Source organism: Phaenicophaeus curvirostris, chromosome Z (assembly GCF_032191515.1).
Source record: "Phaenicophaeus curvirostris isolate KB17595 chromosome Z, BPBGC_Pcur_1.0, whole genome shotgun sequence".
NCBI classification, from domain to species: Eukaryota; Metazoa; Chordata; class Aves; order Cuculiformes; family Cuculidae; genus Phaenicophaeus; species Phaenicophaeus curvirostris.
The window spans coordinates 38,201,069-38,228,521 of record NC_091431.1 but is presented as its reverse complement, the minus strand read 5'-3'; the positions used below and the strand labels follow the sequence as shown (position 1 = coordinate 38,228,521).

At 35.2% G+C, this 27,453-nt stretch overlaps 1 protein-coding gene across 1 annotated transcript in view; it reads left to right on the top strand.

Annotated features, from left to right (window-relative positions):
* The first annotated feature begins 6,368 nt into the window (after positions 1 to 6,368).
* The window catches only part of ALDH1A1 (aldehyde dehydrogenase 1 family member A1), a 35,283-nt gene continuing 14,198 nt past the window's right edge, over positions 6,369 to 27,453 (top strand). The window contains exons 1-6 of the mRNA XM_069880428.1: positions 6,369 to 6,559; positions 13,973 to 14,077; positions 19,847 to 19,987; positions 23,341 to 23,470; positions 24,540 to 24,601; positions 26,572 to 26,700. Coding sequence (XP_069736529.1) covers positions 6,470 to 6,559; positions 13,973 to 14,077; positions 19,847 to 19,987; positions 23,341 to 23,470; positions 24,540 to 24,601; positions 26,572 to 26,700 — 657 coding nt within the window. The 5' untranslated portion in view covers positions 6,369 to 6,469. The remainder of the gene's footprint in view (positions 6,560 to 13,972; positions 14,078 to 19,846; positions 19,988 to 23,340; positions 23,471 to 24,539; positions 24,602 to 26,571; positions 26,701 to 27,453) is intronic.

The following is a 27,453-nucleotide window of genomic DNA, read 5'->3' as shown; positions in this document are numbered from 1 at the left end:
TTAAGTCTTATTGATTTCATATTAGTTTTACATCTGTTTAATTGTAATTTCAGTAGACATCCTTTTGATTTCTTCTACCAACAGCACGTTTCAAATCATGTCCTAGCATTTTGATAACATGATGTATGGAAAATGCAGACTGGGTCTTGAGTGAGATGTTTTTTCTTATTTTCACTGCAGAGATCTCAGGGCATAATACATCCTGTACAAACACACTGTAATTATAATCATGTTGATTATTAATATCAAATACTGACATTAAGAATAATAAAAAGTGATACAAGAAAAATTAAGAAGAAACATGTAGAAAAGTATTTTTAAAAATATAAAAAAGAGGTAGGTTACATATATGCCTGACATTTTATTATTATTATTTTTAGCTGTGCGATACTTTCTTATGGATGTTCTTTAAAACTTTAAAAAAGAGAGTTATCTTCACAGGCAAGGCTTTCATAACTGACAGGCACAATCACTACACACAGCATTATAAAGCACACATTGCAATTACATAAAATCAATTGAGGCTGTCTAAATCTTGGCTTTGAAACAAAGGTTCAAGGAGAAAATGCTGAAAATTACTTGGCAGCAATTGCTGCTAACAATGCAGGTTAATAGCTAGTGTTGAGTCTGATTCTGATCTAACCCTGGCTAGTTTTGCACTAGCACGGACTCTATTGATTTGCATCAAATTATTCATGATGGCCTTTGATAAAAGCTTTTATCTGTGACCTGTGGCATAAAACCTGCTTCCTTATTAACTATCTGTTATTTGAACTATTTCATTACTTATTACTTGCTTGCATTTAACCTGCGTATTGAAAAAAAAAGATTGAAAAATTTAGTTTAATTTTTAACAGGTAAAAGAGGAATAAACTCTGTTTGATGTCACACTTCTAAAGCATAGAATAGAGATAAAAATAACAGTATCATAAAAATGCATTCTAAATATAAAAGTAATTTTTTTCCAAAACTGCCATGACTGAAGCACTGGTCAATAAAACTGTACTAGTTTATTAACTAACATGTTCTTGTTTTTATACTCTTTCATCAGTTCTCATTTTTACAGTCAAGATATTCTTTCCAGTTTTCTCAAAATAGGAGTCCAAAAGAGATATAAATGTCCAGTAACATTCAGCAAATACTTAGAAAAGCAATGTACCATTATTAATGCTTTAATTAAATAATATCCTGTTGACATGAAAACAAGTTTAGGCTGAGTGAAAAACACATACTTTTGCCAGTTGCTAATTTATGAATGGACTGTTTCTATGACCTTAATTTTTGCAAATATTTGATGTCATGATTGAATAATAAGGAGGAATTATCAGAGTAGGAAAATTCTATTGTTATAAGTAAAATACAACAGCTGATGTTCTATATTTTAGGGCAAATGCAGACACAGACCCTCATGAGTCACACTTTCATTTTTTGGTACGTTTTATCTCAATTTTGTGAGAATTTACTTCTCAGAAATGTAGATACATTTTTGATGCATAAGACTATAATGAGTTAGTTTTACTTGTTTTTTTCTTCACAGAAACTATGATGTCTTTTATTTTTGTCTGAGCATTTTGATGATAAATTCAAGAAAATAGAAATTACAAGTAATTTCAATTTAAGAAAATGAGCTATATTACATGTTACATTCTTGTAGTTTTCAGGAGATGCTGGAATGCTGAAAAAGCTAGTAGTTACTCTTTTGATTTGTATTACAAAGAAAATTGTTTCCTGTGGCTGTCTGTTTTCAAAAGTATTGTTAATAATCTCTGAAATACTATTCTCTCTCTCATTGTTCCACAATATATCCAATACCTTTAACATTTTTATGTTGTTTTTATGACTGCATATTATTCATTATTTAATATGCAGGTTGCCCTATAGACAAAGATAAAAAATCAGGTATGAAAAATGCTACAGATAATATAGACTGCAAAAAGTAGGTGTGCAGGTAAAAGAAAAAAATGAGTGTTCCAAAAATTTATGTATACACTTCTAGTAAAGCATTTTGCTCTACATAAACACGGCTAGATTTTAAATATAGAGTGTCTTTGAAAAGCAAAGGCTCTATAACAGAGAGGATGTGTTTATCTTCTCATGAGGGCCTGCTATTCTCAGAAGCCTTGTCTCTGGGGCAGAAGCGGGGAGGGCAAGACATCTCACCACGCAGTAAGTATCTCCAATAGGGTGTTTGTATCAGGACTGAATAAGCAGACTTTCTTTATAGCCACCAACAAAAAAATTCTTCGTATATGCTATACTGCTTAGTTGACTGGGGTATTGAGCTAATTTAGATATCTCCTTCTGCATGAGACAATATCCTGAAATATCTTGTCTCTCACCACTGATTTTGGAGAGTTGATACATAATTAGCTCAGGCAGAGCTAGCTATATGGTTGCGGCACAAATTTGTCAAAACGCGCCCCATTCATTGGGCTGGATCATGATATATTGTCTCATCCCAACAAAATCTGAGAAAGTGGAAACATGGCTGTTTTTCTAAATGTGGGGTTTTACTCGTTTTCTTCATCAAACTTGATTTGCAGAGCCACCAGTCCACAGGCTAACCTTGGTATCCCGCTGCTCAGGGATTATGCATTATTCCACTGTTGACCATGCAAGAGTGAGTAGGGGTTGTAGTCTTCCTGCTTAGTGTCCTAAGCTTCCTTTCTAGGTGCTCTTTTCCCTCTTCCTCTGTTGACATACTTCATTGTCTGTTGTGAGTTTATGGTGAAGAGGTGAAATTATCCTGAAATCTGTTGCAAAGGTCTGTGTTCAGCACACAATCGCACAAATGTGTCTGCTCTGTTTAGGAAACTAGAATAAATGATCTTGCTCCACTAGCACTGTGCTCTGTGTAAGGGAAAAAATAAAGCATCCAATTGTGCTTGCGCAGTCTTTTGTGTAGAAGCAAAGTCAGGGTTTATTTGTCCCTCCCTGCACCTTGGGACAAAATTGTGATTATGGATTCAGCAAAGAATAGGTCTCATAACAGCATCCACTGTAAGCCAAGCACTGACATCAAGAAGTTATTCAATATCTTTTGATACCAAGATAACAAATTTAGTAGCATTAGTTTTTCTACTCCTTTCTACTCCTCTGTTATTGTTTTAGTGACAAAGTTAGCAAGCAAGTTAAATCTGGCCATTATTTGAATGCTGTGTTTGGTCAGTTATTATTTTTTTGATTTTTTTTTTGCGAAGAAACACATGCACAAATGATTTACAGCTTCTTCCATCATAAAATTTTCATTTAACTTGCTGACACAGAATAACCTAAAGTTCATGCAGCCCTCAGTGTTGTGTTTTACCACTGTCAATATTATGCAGTAAGGCAGCTCATAGCTTAATTACAACTTGCCTGGTGAACAACTACCTTTCTTTTGTCCTCTTTGATCTTGTATTGAATAGGGGAACTCATTAGGTTGAAATAGAAGAAATGTTATGCATTAAAGTGTAAGAAGTACTATCACATAGTCACACGTTATCATGTAGGTCTCCAAGGTGAGGAGTGGCTAAGGTTCATTCTTTATCAGTGAAAAGATAACAACAAGTACCAATCAAATAACTGACTAAAGCAAAGGAAAAAACTAGGTAGTATTTTCCAAGAAAATACTAACAGCACAATACATGATCTTCAAAGTACAGTATCTGTAATATCTGAGTGTTATATAATCCACTATTTGAAAGAATAGTGCAGTCCAGTAAAACTATAATGCTTGAATCGCACATCTTTATTGAAGTAAAATGTGTAACAGTACTAATATAGACGGGGCAAAAATTGAGAGAATGAGAATAGGAAGCTGTAATAATCAGGAACAAGGGGTGTGAGGAAGAGGCAATCATTTCTGCACTAGGCTAAAAGGAATCCCAGGTTGAAAGTGAATAGGAAAGACTGGATGGAAGACTATAAGGATAGTCATGAACAGCTAGTCTAAGCAACAGAATTTCCTAGAAAAAGGAAGGAGTGTTAGGCATTCATAGATATAGTAACATGGAGAATTTAAAGGAATTATTGACATTAATAATAATGTGTGAAGTAAAGCTCAGCAGATAAGGCCTGAAGATAGGACAAGGAAATTGTTCAAGATAGTAAGTAATCTTTTTAAGAGATGAGACCTTTTTAACAATACACAAGGTTTAAAGGGAAAAGAAAGGACTCACTGGAAGTGTGGTAGTGAAGGTGATTCATGCAATCAAAGAGTGAATGAGGGAAAAAGAAGAGGGTAAAGTATACGTTAAATGCATCAATGCTGTGGAAAATAAAGCAATTATCACTAGTACCTTTGGAAAAGTTGAAACCTTTCACCCAAGGTAGTATCTCTAAAGCCTGTCTAAGGAGACTTTAAGCTGTCCTTATAGACCTAGAGGATAAATACTACCATTTTCAAAAGAAGTTATTGTTATTCACTCCTAGCTTAATCACTGGGGAGAAAAGGTAAGGAAAGCAATAGTAAATAAATATTTAGAAGCATTTAGAATAGTTTTGTTTGATAAAGATTTTTTGTTTTGCTTGAAACCAGACTATTTTACTGTTCCCTATCTCTCAGCTCTTAAAACTCTGGTTATATTCTGTTTAAGTTAGGTAAATCTGAGCAATCAGTAGACAAATTAACTAGAGACAAAATCTTTGTGGGTTAATAGAAAAATAAGTGGCAGGAATATTATTAGAATAGATTTTACTTTCTAAACCAGAATATTACATGGAGATTAAAAAAAACCAAGGAAAAACACGAAAATTTGGTATGTGAAAACAGCACTGTAAAGGTATATTTCAAATGAAAAAAAATCCCTATTTAGTCATTGTCTTTTTTCATGAGACTCAAAGGAGTTCTCCAGAGCTGGCAAACATTGTAACTCGAAATGTTTAAGTATGAAAGTGCTGCTCACAAAACGTGCAGATACACCATTCTACATTGGGATTTCTTGAGCAAAATAGCTGAGGTGGAAGAGCTGAAGGATGCATCTAAAAGGAAGTAACTGAGATGGTAACCATGTATATCACAGCATTATAATAGTAGGAATAGTCACCCTTCTTTCACGTGGGTGAATGGCTTAAACTTGTCTATGTTCACACAGCTCTTTACATTTCATTGAGAGATGACCATTGTGATAGCAGAACTGTCTGTTATTCAGAAATTACTTGGATTTTTCTAAAGAGCTGAAACTCTTGCTCCAGCCATGTGGCCAAACACAAAAATCATGAATGGCAGCTATTGCATGTTCTTTAATTCAGAAATTACATTATGTATAACTAATGCATCATAAAATTAATCTCATGGTATGTCCTAGTTCACTCATTGGTTAAAAGCAACAAAACCTCCACTGTCAGATAGTTTAGCTAATGCTAATATATGAATTAACAAAGTTCAGTGAGTTTCTCAAGCATCAGGAAGTCTCATTGAAAGCAATAAAATCATTTCTCTATATTTCTTTGTCCCAAATCCATAAATCAAAAGCTTAGCATATAAAATCAACTGCTAATTCATTTCCAAGTTGTTCTGTGATGCCAGAAAAAAAAAAGTAGGATTTAATAAATAAAGCAGTTTCTTGTACCTTATAAAATTATTTTCCTGTACCAGATAAGTTTGTCATTCAATAATCAAAACTGGTCATATACGCACCGTTGTGTTTTACCATGGGTAGAAAAGTCTTTGTCTATTAAATAATTTGGTTTGAAATACAAAAACTCAGATTTTCCAAAGAGTGCTGCAGTAAAACTTTTTTCCTCAAAACTGTGATGCTATCTGGAGAAAAGAACAACTTTTTTCTTGATTCTGCCTACAGTGTGCTTTCGCTAGATTGATTGGTTTTGTCCTACCTTTACACTTCTTGAAAAAGTTGTGAAGTTTTTTTTGTATCACCACAGTTATCATTTGTCTCTTAGGTTTACAAAGCAGGTATTAATTACAGGAATGATAATGTAGTCTGAACATAATAAAGTGTAACGTAAATTGGTTTGGTTTTAAGCAAACTCTCCATCTCTCGGAATTATTCTCACCAACTCTCCATTGAAAAGAAATTAGCTTATTTCCACAGCTAGTAAGTCTGTCTTTATCTTCAGAACTGCCTTCGCTGTTCTTCACATGAAGAACTTTGTTTAAAACCGGAGGACCTGTCTTCTGAGAGAAAGCAATTTTAAAAGTGAGATGAGGAGGCCTTAAACTGTGTTCCCCAATAGGAAATTCATAATGTCTGGTTAAGCAAATAGTTACAGCAACATTTGCTTCATTGAAATCTCAGCTCAGTGAAAATACTATTGCTTTTGGTCTTAAAAATGCGTAGTGTCATTTTCTCTTTGCAATGAATTCTTTCATCCAATCATATTCTTGTATGCAAATATGCCACTGCGAGTACAGATAAAAAAAGCACAAATAAAGCTAAGAGCTCAGTCAGGACAAAAATCACTGTGCTTCCCTTATACCTCATTTCACCTGTGTTTCAGGAACATCCTCAAACTCTCAACTGAAAATATGAAGAAACAAGATTCAGAGAAAAATCCTACTTCAGTTCTGCCAGCACTGCCAGAACCTCTCAAAGATCTGAAAATTAAGTACACCAAGGTTAGTAGTATTTGTGTTTCTTAATTTTTCATATGTTTTCACTTCAGACAGTCTGACCAACTTATTTTAATCTACTATGAATCATGGAAGCAGTTATAAATCAGTGCCTAAAATGTTTTTTCTGAGTTGTTTCTGCTATTATACATATTAGCAACTAAAGTACAGTGATCCTTTTAACCTGTTATTTCAAGTGTGTAAATGTGATAGAATAATTTAATATTTCAATTGGAGTATGTGTCAATCATCTCCTGAAACAAACTTTCTGCACTAATAAGTTAGTCTGAAAGTATAAATAGAAGAAAGAAGGAAAATTTTCTATTATTATATTGCTTTCCAGAACTGTGAGAACAAATTCAAACATTAGCATATTGCATTGTATTACAATCAGATTTAAATAATTATACCAAGTAAGCTTATGCATGAAGAAGACACTGAAATAAAATTCACTTCACTCATACATTTTTCCTAGAGTTAATGAATGTGGGATTTAGTTAAAAAAGTTATTATCAATACAAGAGGTATTGTCTACCATCACTATTGCCATAAAACTTCTGTAATAGAAAATTCTTTCTTATGCAGTTAGAAGTGCACAGGATGCAAATCTGAATCCAGAACTTGTGTTCCCAGCTTGAAAAGACCTTTTGCCTGTTTTGTGTCATAGTATGCAGATATCTTCAAGAACTTTGAACAAGCTATTGCTAGAAAGTATTGAAATTCTGACCTCTGAAACCAGAATGGTTGAACAATTGATCAGAAAGAACCTGTTCCAAGAATCTTCAGTTACTGTTGTTTTTTTTTTTCTCATTACCTTTGCAATAGAACTAAATTTTATTTTCTGGAATCACTGCTTATTTTCTTTTCCAAAAGAAAGGTGTTCACTGACTACCTAAATTAGTCACTTCGAATTCCACTTCATGCTATTTTTTTCACAGAAAAAAAACCCCAAAACTAAACAGATTTCAGCGGATATCTTTCTTGAATAAATCACATAGGCCCTTACTTTGTAAATATTTAACAGACTACAAAAGCTATGTAGTTCTCCCACATGATAGCTCTCCACTCTCTCTACCACTCTTCTTGTCTCGAAAAAAAAGAAAAAAGGAAGCTTAATTCAGATAAGATACTTTATTGCCTTGGTCACAGTACTGTTCCAGAAACTCAGAAACTACAGTAGTATTTGTATGCTTTTTCATTTTTCCAAAGGAAAACAGTATCAGCAAAGTGCCAGCTCAGAAATCTTATGTAACCTTATATGCAAGACAAATTCCTGTAAATATTTCTGTCCTTCTAAAATATTTAGTCAGCAAAAGCCTATTCCATTAATACAAAAAAGCAACCACAAGACAGCCAGCATAACTGAAATGTCTGTACTGAGTGATAATGGAGAGTGTCATGGAGCAAATGCATGTTTCTTTTGGAAAAGAAACCATTGACAATAGATACCATTTCCTTAAAAGCTGTATATAGTATGTAACTGTGTAGAAATGCAATGCACTTTTTTCGCAGAAATGACCAAATCCAACACACCCTTTTGGAGGATTGATTTCCTCCTGTTGTCAAATATCACACAGCATTGTCTGAAAGCCACAACATTGAAAGGAAGGACAGGGAGATGGGATAACAGAGATGTCACTTTGCACCCAGCAGGCATACAACAATTTAATAAAGACTTTTCACTCCTGTCTCCTTTACTTCCTTACGAGTTCCATATGAGTTAGAACATAGTATGTGTGGTAGATACATTGGAGGGCTCAAACTGAGGGAAGTGCTAATTACTTCTGATATATTAACATTTCTGTCTGAAGCACCTTGGATATTTTCAGATCACTCCACTTTGAAAATCCAGTTTTCTTTTTTTCTACCATGGCAAACCTAAGTATGAGTAGTTCATGCTTAACATATTTCTATTACTTTTCTTGACTACATCACTGTAGCATGGATTACAGTTTATAATAGTAATAGCAACCTTCATAAAAATTCTTCTTTTATGAAGAATGAGCTTATGGATAGATGCTGAATATGTGATGATGCATGGTATCTTTACAACATAAGAAATTAAATATTTTCTTCTCTAAACTGCACTTTTAAGTCACTTCTCTAGAAGCACTGAGGCCTGAGTCCCTGTGCAGACTTTGGACAGCAATGGATCCACAAAAAGGGGATACTTTTTCTAAGGAAGATACAGAAAGAGGTTATGTTGCATGAGGTTATAACACCTAATGCAGGAGCTTTCAAATCTGTTTCAGTAGAGCTCATGCAGCACAGAAACAAATATGGCACATCCCATCTAGCAAATATTTGATAAAATGATGTCATGGTCCTTTAACAATACTCAAGGACTGAAAGGAAGAATATGACTGGGATGGCAAAGAAAGGCAAAGAGCAGGCCTTGCCTCCCCATTCTCTTCTCAGGTCATCTGAGTGACCAAATCAACTGTTTAAACAAAAAAAGAAATACTGCAGTCTTGAAGGTAACTTCAGCCCCACATATAATAAATGGTATCAGATTATCTATATTGTAATCACTCATTTCAGAGAATCAAGATTTTATTGCACTTTGACACTGGACTTTGACTACAATGGCCTGTTACTACTTTAAATAGTTAGCTTTAGTCATATCAGTCTCAGCTACAAGAAATCTGTATTTCCAGGTCCAGTGTAAAAAAAGTCTGAAGCCATTAAGTCTTTTCATAGTTGAAATAAAAACCATCTTATCCCTAAAAATATCAGTGTGATAACAGTTACAAAAACAACATTTCAAAATCCTCGCAAAATAAATTTGAAGCCCTAACCATTGTGGTCCATAATCAGTCATCACAGACAACCTCCTGCGCAGCACGTGCCACAAAAGGGTAGTTCCTTTGTATTTATGTCTGACAAATCAGCATGAAAAAAACCCTAAGCTACCAGTGGAGTTCTGCCTGACACTCAACACACTATAAACTACTGCAAGATGTTCCCAAATGGTTTCCTTTTTTTCAGCAGGACAGGAGTTGCCAAAGGCTCCTGTTGGCTGGTACTTCAAAGCTGCCTGGATTTAGAGATCTATATCCAGTTTGTTTGCAGCATATACTCCACAGCATTAAATGAGTATGACTGCATGCACATTTATGAGTGGAGCTGCCTGCAATGTATGTAACACAGCTTACAAGAAGAGTGTTGACTTTATACTTCTCTTTCTGTCTTTTACACCTGCATATGGGACAGCTATCTAGTTTAAGAAAGATATCTGGATAGTTAGATTTATAGAGCCCAAATATAGTTTTGCATATATCTGTAATATAATGAAGTTATATTTTAAATCACTAATAAGAAAAATATTCTAAACTAATATTATGGGTGATATTGGTTGGTGCAATAACTATAGTATTTAAACAAATACTTTAAAAACTTCCAAAGATGGTATGTTTTGCTATCATTCCTTTCACAGACAGATATGAATTTGGCATACTGTAACGTCATAGCAATGTTATGTTAATATTTACCTTTTACTTTTTCTCTTTTCTTGGCAATGTAACTAGTTACTGAAGATGGCTTTTTCATATTAACCATTTAACTGCTGTCTTTGCCCTTTCATAATAGTCAGAATTTTGTGTGGATATTCTTATAATCAACTTCACTTATCTGAAATTTCCAGGGAATTTCATATTTATTTCCCTGACTTCTGTTTTCTGAGAAGTTTGTACGTCAGTCCTGATGGTCAGAGGCAGAAATGACAAGCTATATATAGTGCTCACCTATGAAAAGCTGAAAATACAGGAACATGTTAACAGCAAATTTTTAACACATCTACTAACAAATAATATTTTACTGATCTTAATAGTTATTATCAAACAATTCACAAATTATTAACAAAGACACAGATGGTCAGTGTAAGCAATTTCAATGCAATGCAAAAAAACCTTTTCCCTAGAAGCTGTCATGTTTTCAGAACATTTGTGGTGGTAGGTTTCAAATTCCAGATATTTGTGACAAAATACTTTATCCTGCAGTTTTGGAATCTTGACTTCGTCCATCCCTGAGTTAACAGTCATTTGCTTTTATTTGCTTGCCCTGAAGTATTTTCTGGTTTTCTATTTAAATGTTCATACTTCTCTGAATAGCAGCAGTGGGTCTTTCATACTAATGGAAAGGAAGGGGAATCATCTTTCTGCTAGTTGGTCTCACAGTAAAGCTCTGGTGACGAAACGTGGGGCAAGATGCAACGTGGTTTGAATAAAAATACTTGGTAAAATCAGTCAGAGTCTGCCATGGTCTCAATGATCAACACAGTCAAGATCTCACATGTTTGCCATCAATGTAGAGGCACTGATAGAGAGTCAAAAGGAAGGGGCAGCAGTCCCAGCAGCAGCAGGAGGGTCGGCTTAGTCACCAGAAGGGCAGCCTAGGGTGGAGACCCTATTTCAGCACTGACGCAAACCCAGAGATCACACAGATGATTAGACATAGGATGAAAGGTACTGTTAACATCGGACTGTATACATTATGCAGTCCACTTTCAAGAACAGCCTACACAACCTCTGGAGGCAACACAGCCACCCCTTTTCAGTGTCTGTGCCTTATATAAGAACTTTCTAATGAGATTTTCCTTTCTGTTTTAAAGCTAACCTACAGGGTCAGAAATAAAAACAACTCACTTTGATAATTTCATCAGCGGTGGCTAGGAGATTGCAGGCTCTAGGGTAGCAGAGATCTTGTAAGTAAGGCCCAGGTTCTCTTTTGCCTTTGTTAACAGAGATACGTACCTCAAATTTCACCAGAGGACCCTATCTTTCAATCTGCTTATCCTGAATATTTTCACAGCTGTGCCATATCATACAACTTCTCAATAATTACAGTAAGGTAGAGCATATTATTAGTAGATTATTTTATTCTCTATCACTTAGCAATTAGCAATTGCTGAGTCAATTAATTTTGTAATATATTTAATACTATAAAAGAGAAAGTTCAGAATTTTTATAACTATTTTAATAATTGTATAAAATATATTTTCTGAAAGATATTTACTTTTTCAGAATAATGCGTACGATGCCATATTCTTCCGACACAACTGAAAAGTATTGCATTTTTAGGAACAATTGCAGTGTTTTATTTCCTTGGTTATTTGTTTATTTGTTTGTTTTAAAGGGGAACCAGAGTAATTTCTGCACATTCCATCACAAGTCTCATTAATATTCAGTAACCAAAAACCTGGAGACATAGAGTCATTCAATACTGAAACCTCCTTTGGACGTAGATTTAAGGTATATGTATATATATATAGCACAACTAAAATTAGGAGACCAGAGCTTGAAAGGGAAGGGAAGTTCCATATCAAAGAGGCAATAAAATTAATACTAAAACGAAAGTAGACACAGTGAAAATTTTGTACCTTCTTTGGAGAGAGTATTGTTGCATAACACTGGTATCATTTAGACTTTATAGAGATTTCAAACATTTAATTATTCCTTCAGTTGTAACAGCACCTTTGCCAATGACTTATTCCCATATGAAAGGGTTTAGGTTTGGATTTCTCAGGATATTATAACACAAAAGGTTGCAGATCATAAAAGATCAATATTAGAAACGACAATGATTTTCTTGCTCTGTTTAGGTCTTGTTTTAAGTGTGCCAGCAATGTTGCAATCAAGAGTTGATGGCATTTGTTCCAGGCATGCAAACAAAATTCAGTACGCAATGTGCTTTCAGTTGATATAAAAGTTTAATCTTTGAGTAAGGACATAGTTCCCCACACTTACTAAATGAACTTAGAGTATCAGTTTCATTGCTGCTGAGTAAGTTATTGTGATCAACTTTGTTGCAGGTCAGCTTCTGTGCAATTGTCCTTTTGTGTTTCTTAATTGCTAGCTTTTTGTTTACCACTTCACAAAATGTTTGAAATAGAAAGATATTAAATAAAAAGACACAGTATTCCAGCAAGATCAAGAAACACATTCTTAGCTTATTTTCTTCATTTTAGTGTTAAACTTTTTCCAGTCCATGTCAGGTAGTATTCAGGGAAAAACTGTTAAATGAACAATACATGCTGGCGTATATGTATATGTATATGTATATGTATATGTATATGTATATGTATATGTATATGTATATGTATATGTATATGTATATGTATATGTATATGTATATGTATATGTATATGTATATGTATATGTATATGTATTCACATAACTGAGAATTACAGTCATCTTCTCCCTGTAAGCTATCACTGGAATTCCCGTCATTGACAGCTCTTGGACTTTTTAATTTGGCTAGTATAAACATTTTGGTATATGCTGGTTTGTTCTGAATTGCTAGTCTTCCTTTCCTTGTGAGACTAGGACAGACAGAAAAACAGCAATTAAAGAAATATGTGTTTGTGGCTTCATCAATAAAGTAGTTTAACTTTATTTCAATCCAACAATCAGGGAGAGCTTTTCTCCTAGCGTGTGCTGCTTAAGTGGGTTTTGAAAAGTGTCTCTGTGAAATGCACTAACTACCAACATCAAGAAAAGTCTAGACTTTCTCTAAGGTTGCTAACAGCGTGAACACATCAGACATTGCCTCTTGATTTGTGATTCTTATCTCTATTTAATTGAGTATTTTCTGCTTTTAATATAAAAGATCAAGAGCATTTTGTTTCTGCTTTAAATCTTGATTAGAATCACATTCAATGAAACACCAGTCCACAAAGCTAAAGGATTTGGGTGAGAATAAAAGCACCTCTTCCCAATCTCTAATTATTTTTCTCCTGTAACATGAAAAGAGGGAAGTATAGTTGTTTGTTTTTCACTATGCTTAAGTAGTTCTTTCTTTCTTTCATTCAATTGATTGTTGCAGGTTTGGTTTTTTTTTAGTATTGATGTTAAATTCAGAAAAATATACTATTTCTTCTTTTTTCTTGGATTTTTTTTTTTTTTGGCATGACAGAGTGGAGTGAAATCAAAGCAAGGTTAAAGGAAATAGCGTTCTCCAGGATACTATACGTACTATGCATACTAAACATAAAGACTGAGTTTACTTTTGTTGGGGCATGTAACAGAAAGACCCCTCATCATTAACAATCCTGTAAGCACAGAAAAACCAGGCAATTTGGGGTAGGTATTTAGGGCTATATCTCCCTTGTTCATTGCAGACTTCACTTTGAGAGAAGAAGGACATCTTTGCAATGGCATATTTTTTATAATAAGAAACAAAGAGAAAATATCATGCAGAGGGAGAAGTTGCCTTTCCAAAGAAAATTAATTTAAAAAATATACTCCTGGTGATTACTCATCTCTTCAGAATAATGTAAAAATGGCTGTTCCATTTTTAATTGAGGTACATATCAATCAGGCATCTCTCAGCTATGAAAGATAGATATATTCATTAAAGCAGATAACAGAAAACAGCTACATATTTATTACTAATATTGTTGCAATATTTCTGTCTCTGTAGATATTTATAAACAATGAGTGGCATGATTCAGTCAGTGGCAAAAAATTTGCAGTCTTTAACCCTGCAAATGAGGAGAAAATCTGTGATGTTGAAGAAGGTGACAAGGTACAGTATTCTGTCTTGCTCTTGACTCTAAGCTTTAAATTCATTTCTATGTCTTAAAAATAGGAAGGAAAACATCTGTCTGTATTGACGTAAAACCCCACCTTAGATATGTGCCTACTTCATTCTGTAAAACTTCTTCTGCAAACCTGATTTTCAGCTGTTTTACTAAGTTTTAACATTGTGTGCAAACAGACATTGAAAAACTACTTTATCCTTAGGATCTTGCTCATATAAGGAGAGTTCTGAAGACATTTTGGGGTGGTTTATTTGATAGTAAATTTGATTTTTTTTTTATTATCCTTGATCAGTGACATCTAATGATTTTATGGGGGGGGGCGGGTTGTTGGTGTTCTCCTGGCTCTTCCTTACACAGTGATGTAATCTGTTATTTTTCATGAATTAGTATTTTAAATAAAAGTGCAACTTAACAGAATTCAACAACAAAGGTTAGATATAGAAGGAGGAAAGAAATGGGCTGTAATCAATGTTTTGCACAGGGATTGGAGGTGCAGAAAGGTAAGGAAAAGCATCCCATTGAGTCACAAGATTCAGGATGCCCCCCTTGCTTTCTAAACTCCTTCTCAGAGAGAAGCCTAGGTGCAGCTTGATTCAAACCTAGTCTCAGACTTGGCTGACAGTTTATAGCGAAGAGATACAGAGGGTAGGGGTAGAAAGTAAGGATTTTATGTGTTTATAGCTAAACGAATATATGTGCACGCCCAATTCTCTATATCACTTAGATAAGATTTCAAAGTTTCATCATGGTTCTCCACTTCACCTACCTTCCATCTGGGTATCCTGCCAACTTCTGCCAGGTGTCAGTTTGTCCCAAAGTCTGAATCTGAGGGTTTGCGAAGCAGACACTCAGGCAACAGGTTTCATAAAACAGATAATTTAATGGAAGGATTCATCAGTGTGGCTAGCTCCAGAGACATGAAAAAAAAAAATTGTTGGGCAATCATCCTCTTACAAACTGTTTATCCACCCCTTACAGAACACTTTAGTCCAGCAGTTGTATTTGGGTCTGCAATCTTCCAATTCCTCTTTGAATTCCTTAACTGGCTTTCAGACAGGTTCTTGTCTTAATGCAGCTGATTTTGATGCTCTGCATCCTTGATGCCTCTGTATTTTCCTAGGTTTTAATAACTGTGGAGGCCATATTTGAACTAAACAGGTTGCATGTGCAGGATAAGTTTTTAACCGGGAAATCCCAGCTTATGACCTACTGGTTCAGCAAGTCTGTTCACGCTGTTAAAGAGTGATAACTAAACAGCATACCAAATCACACAATATTTTAAATCTAAATTATTTATTTTATTTTGTATTCTATTTAGGAAAAAAACTTAATCCTTGTTAAAAAGGAGATTTGCGTGGTGTACAGTCCAGCTGCCATCTAGGGAAGATTCAAATAGAGCTCACCAGCAACCTGTAGTTGGTAAAACATCTAGTTCTTTCAAGGACCACACTTAAGAGGCATCTGAGCACAGAAAAAGATCATTGCCATGCAGCCACACTGCCAAGCAGGAAGAGCTCTATGGAGGCTCATTTAGGCTGTCATGTTTCTGGGTTAAAAGTGGTTGACTCATAGTCAAAACTCCACATGAGGTGCCTTATCGGTGTTCACTGTGTTGCTTTTCTCCCTGTGGGTTTCCTGGAGGAGTTGGCAGCCCAGCTGTAGGCAGGCCTTTACCTTCCCTGGAACCTGATCCAAAATACTGCTGGTTTGGCTATGGCAGGGGTGGGGGTATGCATCCATCGCATCATTACACATTTATACAAGGCTTTTCATGAGAGATAACATGAAGTGGACAAATACTGGTATTTTCACACATACACTTAGCAAAGCTGATCATTAAAATCAGTATTTTTAGCTATGAATTTTTTATATTTATGACATTTCTTAGTGGAAAATTACAGACAGATCATAGAATCATAGATTGCTAGGGTTGGAAGGGACCTTAAAGATCATCTGGTTCCAATCTCTCACTAGGGATTGGGACATCTCACTTGATCAGGCTGCCCCAAGGCCCCATGCAGTCTGGCCTTGAACACTTCCAGGGATGGGGCAGCCACGAATTCCCTGGGGAACCTGTGCCAGTGCCTCACCACTGTCATGGTGAAGAAATTCTTCCTAATGTCTAGTCTAAATCTCTCCATCTCCAGCTTATACCCATTCCCCCTCATCCTATCACCACAAGCCTTTATGAATAGTCCCTCTCCAGCTTTCCTGTAGGCCCCTTTCAGGTACAGGAAGGTCGCTATAAGATCTCCTCAGAGCCGTCTCTTCTCCAGGCTGAACAACCCCAACTCTCTCAGCCTGCCCTCATATGGGAGGTGCTCCAGCCCTCTGATCATCCTTGTAGCCCTCCTCTGGACCTGTTCCAACAGCTCTGTATCCTTCTTACATTGAGGATTCCAAAACTGGACACAATACTCCAGATGAGGTCTCACAAAGAGGAATAGAGGGACAGAATCATCTCCCTCGACCTGCTGGCCACGCTTCTTTTGGTGCAGCCCAGGATACGGTTGGCCTTCTGGGCTGTGAGCGCACCCTGATGGCTCCTGTAGAGCTTCTCATCAATTAGCACCCCCAAGTCCTTCTCTGCAGGGCAGGTCTCAATCACTGAATTAAACTGAAAATAAATAGACTGAAAATAAAACCAGTTTTATAATAGTGTTCTGAAGCTTGAAAGTATTTATTTCATTCTCTATACTTTCTCTTTCAAAGTCATATTTTTAAATCCCAAAGTGAGAAAATTTTCTCACATTTTTCACAAAATTACATATGATGTTCATTTTACCGGAGAAATGTGCATCTTTAGAATGATTTCTATAAAAAATGTCATTTAAACTTAAAAGCAATATGTCCATTAAACAACCTTTTATCCACGATAAACACTATAAAATTAGTAAGATATTTATCTCTGTTACAAGTTTGCCAAGAAGTTACTGCCAATATAAAGAACACAATTCCTTTGAGAATATTTTAATTTGCTGTACAAAGATTCACTCTGAAACGAAATATTCTTTAGGGAAACACATAAATCCCCAGTTCGTTCAATATTCTGTGTTCTCTGATTCTTAGCTACTTTGTTCTATAATTTCATCATGAATCTCCTGATAAACTTTGACTCAAATGCTATTTGTCTAGCACATGAGCAATAGTGACCACACCTTATTAAAAAGGTGATAGTGAAGGCAGGTTCTAAACTTCTTGTTAGACAAATATGGCTGACAGTCTGCATGAGTCTGACTTTTGAAAATTTCATTTATCTAATCATGAGTTCTTCAAACACATTTTTCCTGCTTCTTTTTAGTCCCAGTTACTTGTATACAGTGCTCAGAGTCACTGAGATTGTTTCAGTCTGGTTCTGTTCTCAGTCAAATAATTTCATAATCATCCTGCTAACTTCAGAATCATATCCCACTAAAGCCATACATATGTTTGATGTAAAATACTATTTCTTCTACATTCACTCTATTTAGTGTTTAAAAACAAAATTACATTACAAATCGGGTTTGACTGATACTTGATCATCCTCAAATTAAATCACCCATGACCTGCAGCTGTTCACTTACCATTCAGAGTTTTTGTAGCTTTCATCCCTTACAAGCAATCTAACAACTCATCAAATAAAGATATAATAATGTTCAACACACAGATTTGCCTTCTCTTCAATAATTTTGCAAGCTAGTATGTAATGACAACTGCTGTTAACTAAATTGTTAAGTGAAATGTACAAATCTAGTAAATTACACAGCCATTGTGAACATACTATTCTAGGTACTAGTCTTTAGATAATGAGTCAAGAGATCTTAGGAATTTAATTTGTGTGTAGAATAGATTGACAAGGGGCTGTATGCTGCCTTGCAGTGGTATTAAAAAAAGAAAAAAACAAAAACCCAAACCCTAGAGATTACAAAGTTCAGACACAGATGTGAGTAGGAACTGTTTTTCCTTTCAGTTTATCAGCTCATTCAAGCTACATTCACTAATCCTAAAGGCCCCTGCTTGTAATAAAGGAGCTCAATAAATGGTCGGTGAGATGTAAAATCAATGTACTTATGTAAAAATTCTAAACTAGGTCTGAAAGGAGCTATCAGTCTTTTTATTTATGATGTACATTTATGTACAAATATTAGATTTCATACAGTTATAGAATATTTTTCTCTTTCTTTTCATTCACAGCCCTATATTAGCTTTATATATTTTTTCTTGGTATTAATTATTTCTGCACTTGTAGTAGAAAAAGCATATGGCACTATATTTAGTTTTATGTTCTGTCATTCACACAAATACAACTTACGGTTCCCTAGTTCTTTTCCAGTAAAGCACAAGGCATACACCCAAGGTTATGTCACAAAGCTCTAGAATATTTATGAGATGAAGAAAAAAATATAATATAATATCTAAGAGATGAAGAAAAAAATATAATTAATTAAGAATTAATTGCATGCAGTTTTCTGGTTCACAGATAAGTGATACAGTATTTGACAACATCCTACAGTTTCTGAAGAAAAGTAATTGTTTCTAACCGGGTAGATTTCAGCTAACTGATGTAGGAGAGTGGTCATTATTGCCCTATATTGATGACTATGCTATTTGCAGAGAACCTTCCTATATTTCACATATACTTTCTGGAGAGGACTTTGGAGAGTTCTGTAGGACTTTTGCCTACTAAGTCTGTACTAGGCTTTCCAAGCCACTTACACACCCCACTCCTGGCTTCTAAAAATTAGTTGTTGGCTATCAACATCAGTTAAAGAATCAAGATCTTGTTCACATTTAGAACAATTGCCTTTGGTGTTGACTTAGCCAACCTTGCTGACTTAGTCAATATTGATAGTAATTTCCCCGGAGGAGATTCGAGCAACCAGCTGTATAAAAAAAAAAAATACTTAAACAATGTATACAAATCACTCAAGGGCATATGCCATGTACTGTTTCCTGCCTCTTTTTCTTGAAATTTGTTTTCAAGTTCTAAAAAAAAAGGCTAGATTAAACCTGTTTTTTGTCATTGTTTTCATGGGAAGACTTTTACAAGAATGGTGAAATACAGAAGAATTCCAAGTACTAAAATCTTTTTCTCAAGATATTTTTAAGTGAGTTTTTTTATAACCAGGAACATCCTTACAGAGAGAAGAGTATAGATTTGTAGATTTTTCTGCTATAGCAAAAACTAAATGATGACTAATAAATAATGCTGTGAAAAATTAATAGATTAAGCATTTTAAACCTGATCAATTACCCCTAGTTAAAATTATTTTAAATAAGAATTTTCCATAAAACTCCTAATACCAAGTGCATTGATTTGTCTTCCTCAATAATAAATCTGTCTTCCTGTCATGAAACTTTCTAAGGAACATGTTTTCTAACCTAGCCTACATCACATCACCAGATGCTTTTACATAACGGTGAGTTCTTAAATATTTAATTTACAGATTTAGGCATCTCTTTGTACATACAAGATTCATTTCCATCAGCATTGTAATTAGTGGGTTCATCTCCAATTCCAGGCACTAGAAGTTATTAGTTCCTTAATATTTTTTTGTTTTAGATTTGAGAACCCGTGTGTTTCTCATACAACTCTATATTGCTGAAATGAGAGCAGAAGTGTTTGAAAAAAAATAGCCCATGTATCTAAAATTACTGTTCTGATTTCTGATGCCTTTTATTTGTCTGGCAAAGCAGTTTGCCAATTTAATGACCAATACGACGGATGACAAAATTTATAATTCATACAACAAGTTTCTCTGCTTTCTCCACAGGCGGATGTAGACAAGGCTGTTAAAGCAGCTAGAAAAGCTTTTGAGCTTGGGTCACCCTGGCGCACAATGGATGCTTCAGAGCGAGGAAGGCTCTTGAATAAACTGGCTGACTTAGTTGAAAGAGATCGGCTGATTTTAGCTGTGAGTATGATGTTTGAACAAAAAGACTGGGGAAAAAAAATATGTCCTGATTTTTAAAGAGATTTATAACAAAGCGTAACATACTAAATATTTGGAAAGCCAAGCTGTCTCAATAATTTCTTTTCTTATCTATATTGCATATGGACTTCATTACACTGGCTTAAACTCTGGGCAACTAACACCTCACATCCAGAAAGCACTTGAGTGTTTGATTATCTTTAACTTAATACTTAAGTCGCCTACAATCAACATAATTTCAGTTATTGATTCTTAAGGACACAGTAACATAGACCATGTGCTTAATACTTGTCTAAAGGAAGGCCTAAATCAAGACCTAAATTCAAAGCCTGGCTCAGTGCTTACAGATGATACAAGTCAGAACTGGGAGAAATTTTAATTTCGTGGCTATATATTTTGTTATTACTATTCCTTCATAAACTCCAGCTTGCAACTTGCAATGAATGAAAAATCTTAACCAGGAGCAAAAGCAACAATGAAGTACTTAACAGTAGGAAGAACATGGACAGTGGAGAATGATAGCCTGTCTTTACTAGCTACTTAGTACTGACCATTTCTTAACAGTAGAGGTAGCACTTCCACATACTGATGTGCACAAAGGCAAGAAAGATCATTTAAAACAGAAATGCACCACCAATTTGATAAAGTGTAGTACGCCTCCCTGCTCTGCACAAAAAAAAAAAAAAAAGCCACAAATCACACTACCGCTAAGATCATCTCTTTGCTACTTCAAGCACCTTCTAGGATTAATATTCAGGCAATAAAATTGCACTATCCTGAGGATGAACCCTGGCTTTCTAACAGCAGTTTCAAAAATTTACTTGGGCAGGAGGAGTTTCCAACATTCAGGATCATCACTTAGACTAATCTAGTCACAATTTGAAGCATTTACCCATGACCTGCAAGCCACACCACTAATAAGCTTATAAAATTCAAACCTGAAAAATATGTAAAACCTGCAAAGAAGCATGACCTTATGGTCATAGGAAGATGCGTGTATGAGTCCCAAAGTCTTTTTTCAAACGGAAGAAAATTCAAAGGAACTAAGGTTATTTCCTTGAACTCCAAAGTCTACAGTTCTCAAATTTACACTTTCTTCTACCAAGTTATTTCTCCAATTTAACCTTGTCAATTTTATAGGAACTGATAATCACCTAGTTTCTCAGGAGAAAACTTAGACACCTAGAAATTGTGTCCTTAACAATACCAGATTTATTGGAATTGAGAGAGACAACATTTTAAGAGAGCTGAATTTTTAATAGGGAAGGTATGCTCCCTTGTAAGTTAAATACTGGATAAGCTAGCTTTTCCTTCTTTATTGTACAGCCTAAGGCTCTACACATGCAAAGAGGATGGAGAAATAATCTTTTTTCCACAGGAAAGCTGAAGTATTAAGTTGGTTTTTGTTCCGACTTACCATTTTCATATGAAACTATTCTTTTTCTCTGGGGCCCCTCACAAGTTTCTTTTTTAGTGACTTCTTTTTTATTTCCTACACCTTATATTATTGACCGCCTTTTCCTTTTAGGCAAGGTGTGTTTTAATGAAGTGCTTTCCAGACTTCATCAAAATGAAAAGAAATATTTTGCATTCACATCTTATCCTAAATGCAGAACTAGCACTATAGAATAGCAAAAATCTCTTGTGAATACTAGAGGTCAAAACAGACCTCCAAAACTCATTGCATATTCTTTTTCCTGTGTTCATGCATCTGGCCAGGATCAATATTATTCCATTTCAGTGCATTACTTCAGGACGCCTCTTCTTAAGCTCCAGGCGCTCAACTATAGCTAGACTACTGGAGGAATAAGTCAAAGGAAGATACTCCAAGAGCTACAGAAAATTTTATTTCTTAGGTTTCAGTTTATTGTGATGTCCAAAGCTATAGAGTTCATAAGTTTGAGGGCAAGGAAGAGTTTTATTCCATGTCCAAACAGAAAAATAGCTATGCCAGATACATTGCCTGGAATGGTAAAGGCATATCTCATTTAGTCGGTTGACTATTCCTGAAAGCCATCAAGCATTTCTAGTTTATCCATTTGCTCTGTTCTCTTCCCAAGTAGATATCTACAATGTGTTAAATTAACTAAAACTAAGGAGTTGTTGGTGAAACATTGTGTTTGCAGGATCAGTCTGTAGACTCAACCTGAAAGCAGAAGAACCTTGGACATACAAAGTAAAAAGTTCGAGAAAAAAATAGTATTTCTAAGATCTGATGGTACCTCTAAACTATAGTTCGGGGTTTTCCTACTAAGCATCCTAACAAAGATGAAGGTGCCCAGTACTTCTGTGATGGAAAACCTTAGAAAAAGTTTCTAGCTGCGCCAAGATGTTGACACTATTTAATAACTTCACATGGTCTTTAATTAGCTGTCTCAACAATTAGCGGTACTATTATGGCACTAATCCAAATCATGCTCTCTAGATTTGGCTGGAAATCAACCTTATTTAGTGCCGGTGTCTCCATGGGATCATTAAAGCACTGTGGGTAGAACAGAATTTGTCAACTGAAAAGTTACAGATGTTGAATGAACATTTATGGATTATTTTTCTAAAGGTTTATACCTGCCTTGCATGGAGATCCATGTTATGGAAGGTCAGACCTGGCTTCAAAAAGGACTAATTTGTTCTCTTAGTTAGTAGTTTGCCAATAAAAGAGAATCTCTTCTGTATAAATTATTATTTTTCACAGTGAATTTTTCTCAGTTTAGAGCTCTTGATGGCTCAGATCTTTCCTTTGCACATCAAACACTCAAGGTATATTTGAGGCTTTTTATTCTGTACTTTAAGTCTTCTGGCTCATAGAAATTGTTAATCATGCATTTATTAAGCACCTAGAAAGGTGTCCATTAATAATTAAAAAGTACCTGATCCTATGTTAGTGCAACATTTACTTCCAGAAAACCATGTCCTACCTTGGATGTTAGTGTGAATCAGATGAGGGAGGCCATTCATTTTATTCCCATTTGTTATTGGCACAGTATCATAGCTGAAGTTTTCATCTTGCAGAATATTTAAGATAAACCATAACAGCATAACTGATTGAGATTGAAGAAATGTGGGGTTTTTTTAGAACAGTTTATCATTACAAGTGTCTCACGATCATGTTACCTGCATAGCTTACTGCAAATAAGCAATCATAAAATTTTCTCTCTTGTAAATCACTATAATGGATTTTTGAACTGCTAAGCACCCTTCAGACGGGAATTAACCCAAATGTTTTTCCTGGAGCTGAGAACCTCTGAACTCTGCAACCAAAAGCTAAATGACAAAGTACAAGCATGAGAACCATTATCAATATTTGATATTAACTTTGTAATCTCTGTTGTCTGCAGACGATGGAAACCATTGATGGTGGGAAACTCTTTCCCACTGCATACCTGATGGATTTAGGTGCCTGTATCAAAACATTACGCTACTATGCAGGCTGGGCTGATAAAAACCATGGGCGTACTGTTCCAATGGGTGAGTATCTCTGAGATAACAAAAATACAGAGCTGAAGCCAATGTAACCAGTAAAAAACTTACTTTTTTAAAAATCTGTGCTACACAGAAAGTATCTCAAGTGGAAAATACTTCAGACAGTTCTTAATAAAGCTTATTTAAGATAGATCATACTGCTCATTTTAAACATTTAGTGCAGTTATTCACATTTATTTCTTGTTCTATACACCTCTAATAATTGCTGTTTATTGACCGAAAGATTTTAATCTGTATCTACATCTAAAAAGTCTCGGAGGATACTCTTGCATGACAATGTACAGTTTATGCAATGGTACATTAATGAAAACCATGCATTTGCTTATTAAAGCTGAGATTAGCAGTAACAGCAGTATTTGTTTAAGCTACTGGCAAATGTATTAAGAAGAGTACTAAAAGAAGGGAATGAGGAACCATCCCTTTGGTTTGCTACTATTTCATTCCACTCCCTCTCCTGTTAAGCAGCTCTGTGAAAATATTGTTTCTATCTACCTTTTCTCAGAAGGACTATGAAAAGAAAGGTAATAAAGAAGGAATTAAAGAAAACTAGAGTGATAAATACTTCCAAGTTTTTTTCATTGCATAGTTCTCTATACTAAGCTTAATGTAACACATGCTTATTTAAATCAAAGAGAATTTTAAATTCAATGGATTTGATTTAATCTAATATCTAATATTAGAAAACGTCTGATGTGTACCTAGGACTGCAAGAAGCTTTTAAAAGACTGCTTTCCAAAAAAAAAAAAAAGAAAGAAAGAAAAAGGTGATAAAACACACATTGGTGTACTGTGCATACCATATTGAGAAGCAGGATTATCACTGCAAGAAGTCACTCAGACTGGCAGAATCAAATCTTGGAGCTATGAAGAAAGTAGATATTGAAACCAGATGTATTTTTATGGTTCTTTTTTTGCATAGTTAAGATTCTGAAGATATCATTTGCAAGTAAAATTGCATCCAGCTAAGTTTGGTATCTGAATTTGTCTTGTTTCTGCTTTAACTATTTCTCACAAATGCTTTGTCTGAATGTCTAATTTATTTCTTCTTCCTCTAGATGGAAACTTTTTTACATTTACAAGACATGAGCCTATTGGAGTGTGTGGCCAAATTATCCCTGTAAGTTGGAGCTATTTATATAAACCACAAATGTTCCTGTTAGAAATGAAAATCCTTTTGAAGTGTTGTCTATGCAAGTGCATTTGTGCAACACTACCAATCAGAAACTTTCAGCTACTGAAAGGCAGAAACTACTCTGAGTTCTCACCAGATTCTGCAAAGTGGAGTTTTTTATGAGTTGGTCCAGTGCACCCTTGTCTCTCCTCCCTGTATATGGTAGGAAAATAAAACTCAGAAAATTGTCTGATGGATTAGTTTTAAAGAAGTTAGTGTGGGGTTTTGTAACTGAATTAATTAGAAATAAACAATTAGGAGAGGGTAATATTTACAGCCTGTAAGTAATAAATTCTTTAGAACCTGGAATATCTGTTCTGTTCTGTACAGCATCCAGAGAGTAGGATCTTTGTCTATGACTAAGACTGTGTTAATGATACAAATAACAATATAAAGAATGTGTCCAATAAGCACAGTAATACTGAACCATACGTTCCTACACTCCTGTTTGATTGTCTAAATTCCCAGTTTTGAAGTCATCTTTTTCAAATAAAGATTCAAAAGGTCTGCTTAAGTCTGAACATCCAAAACACTGAGGAATTCAACTTTTTAATCTTATTTGTGAGATCTACACAGCTTCAAAGAGTTGCTGTGAAAATGGCTATGTACCCCACACACTCCTGATACACCCACTTCTTTGCACATGGTAGGTGTGGGAAGCCTAACCTGACCTGTTCAACACCTGACCAGATTCAGAAATAGTCATTTTATCTATTGGGTTTGCTTAGAAATGTTGATCATACATATATCACCCATGTCTTTTAGTTGAGCTTGCAGATTTGCTGTCACTTTAGACCACCACATTGGTTCAGAATGGGGAGCTTGGAAACCTGCTGATTTAGATTCTCTTGTAGGTCAGGCACAACATGCTTCAAGTGAGGTACTCAGAATCAAGATATGCAAAACAATCAGACACAGTAGATGTGTTCACTTCTAAATAAAATTGCATCTTGGAAGTATAAGTAGTTAGTACAAACACTGGCTTCGTTTATAAAGTGTTCAAGGGCTTTTGAGTACAATTTTATTTCCTCTCCATTGAAACATGAACCCTTTAAGATGGAGGTTTTTACATAAACTAAAAACTCTGAGGACTACGTGAAGAGTGGAAAACATTAGCTATCTCAGTATTTTCATTTGACTTCTACTCACACAGTTCTAGATTAAAGATGAAGATCCATAAAACCCTGTAATCCCTTATTTTGTGTCATATTTGCTCTTGTTATTTTGGAGAGTAGGGTGTGATTGAAATGAAATAAGGAGAGAGATAAATATTAGTTGCATATATACTTCTCTAAGCTTTTGTGACATGATAGAGACCTGTTAACTGGTATTTTGTTGCCAATTTTATAAATTTAAGAAATGCTGCAACTTTTGCACTGAGGCTCACAGGCTCAGTGCTTTTAAAAATATTCTCAGAGGAGCAACTAATTTTTTTCCCCAGCCACATACTGCTGACTAAGAGGTCCAAAGGAGTCATCTGCTCCACAGTCTGGCTGGACTGACCAAAGCAGAGAGTTGCCAGCAAAACCTCCAGAAGAAAGGGAAGGGGGAGAGTTACATGTTGTTACATTTTCTCCCTTACAAAACTGAATTGATGATGGGTGTGATCATTTAAGATAGCAAAACTCCCAATTTCACCACTAATCCAGTAGCTTTCTGTGAGGCTTTTTTAGAGGAATACACACATTGTCTCTTTAGCTATTAACTAAATCTTTGTATTCCCTAGACTCACATATACCAAACTCACTGGTATTTGTGACAGCTTGCCAGTTGCTTTTTCAAAATATCTTCATTCTGAAAAGTTTTTAACAAAGTGTTCAGCCATGCAGTTGACAATTGGCACTATTATCATAAAAAAGCAAAGGCATTTTAGTGCTGTATGAGAAATAGGATACAGGTTCTCATCTGTCTTTCAGTGGAACTTCCCATTGGTTATGTTCATCTGGAAGATCGCCCCTGCCCTTTGTTGTGGAAACACAGTGGTTGTCAAACCAGCAGAACAAACTCCACTGAGTGCCCTTTACATGGGATCCTTAATTAAAGAGGTAAGTCAGCAACAGCAGAGTTTTTTGCCCTTCTCAGAAAGGTAAGACTATACCGCAACTAAAGTGCCACAGAGGTAACATAAGCCAGGGAGTCTTCTGCAAGTACTTCTCCTTGCATGTCTAGTCTTGTACTATGCAACTTAACTTACAGTAAACCAGTGAAGCAAATCCAGGCCAAAAGCATGCATATCTTTCTGCCTAGTCCACGCATACTGAAAAACAACAAAAGCAATTTAGTAAATTCCATTCCTTAGCTAATATATTTGTATTACAAAAGCACAATACCTTTTCAGAAGTCTAAAGCAAAGTCAGTCAAGAGCAGAGGACTTAAAGGAGAAGGGCAATGACTTAATTAGCATAGTAATCACAGAAAAAGACCTATTTGTACAGGTAATTATTATTATTTTTTAATTGAACAAACTTTTATCCACCTGTAATATTAACAGTGAGCTGTAAAATTGAACTAGAGACTGCTGCCAGACTTATGAACTCTCTTCACACAGAAACCAGGAGACTACGCTTTTTGCTCTTGAATACAATTATGTGGTAATTTCTCCAGTGTATCCAAAGTTATTTCGACAATTGTGCCCAGCCCTGAGAACACCCACAGAACAGTTGAATAGTTTACTATCTTACTTCCCAATAAAATCTACAGAAGTCATCTAACATGTTTGAATATTTGGCACAGATGTCAGTAATCACCAGCACTGTAACCTTGTAGAAGTTAATGGAAACGAATTGGCACATTTTATT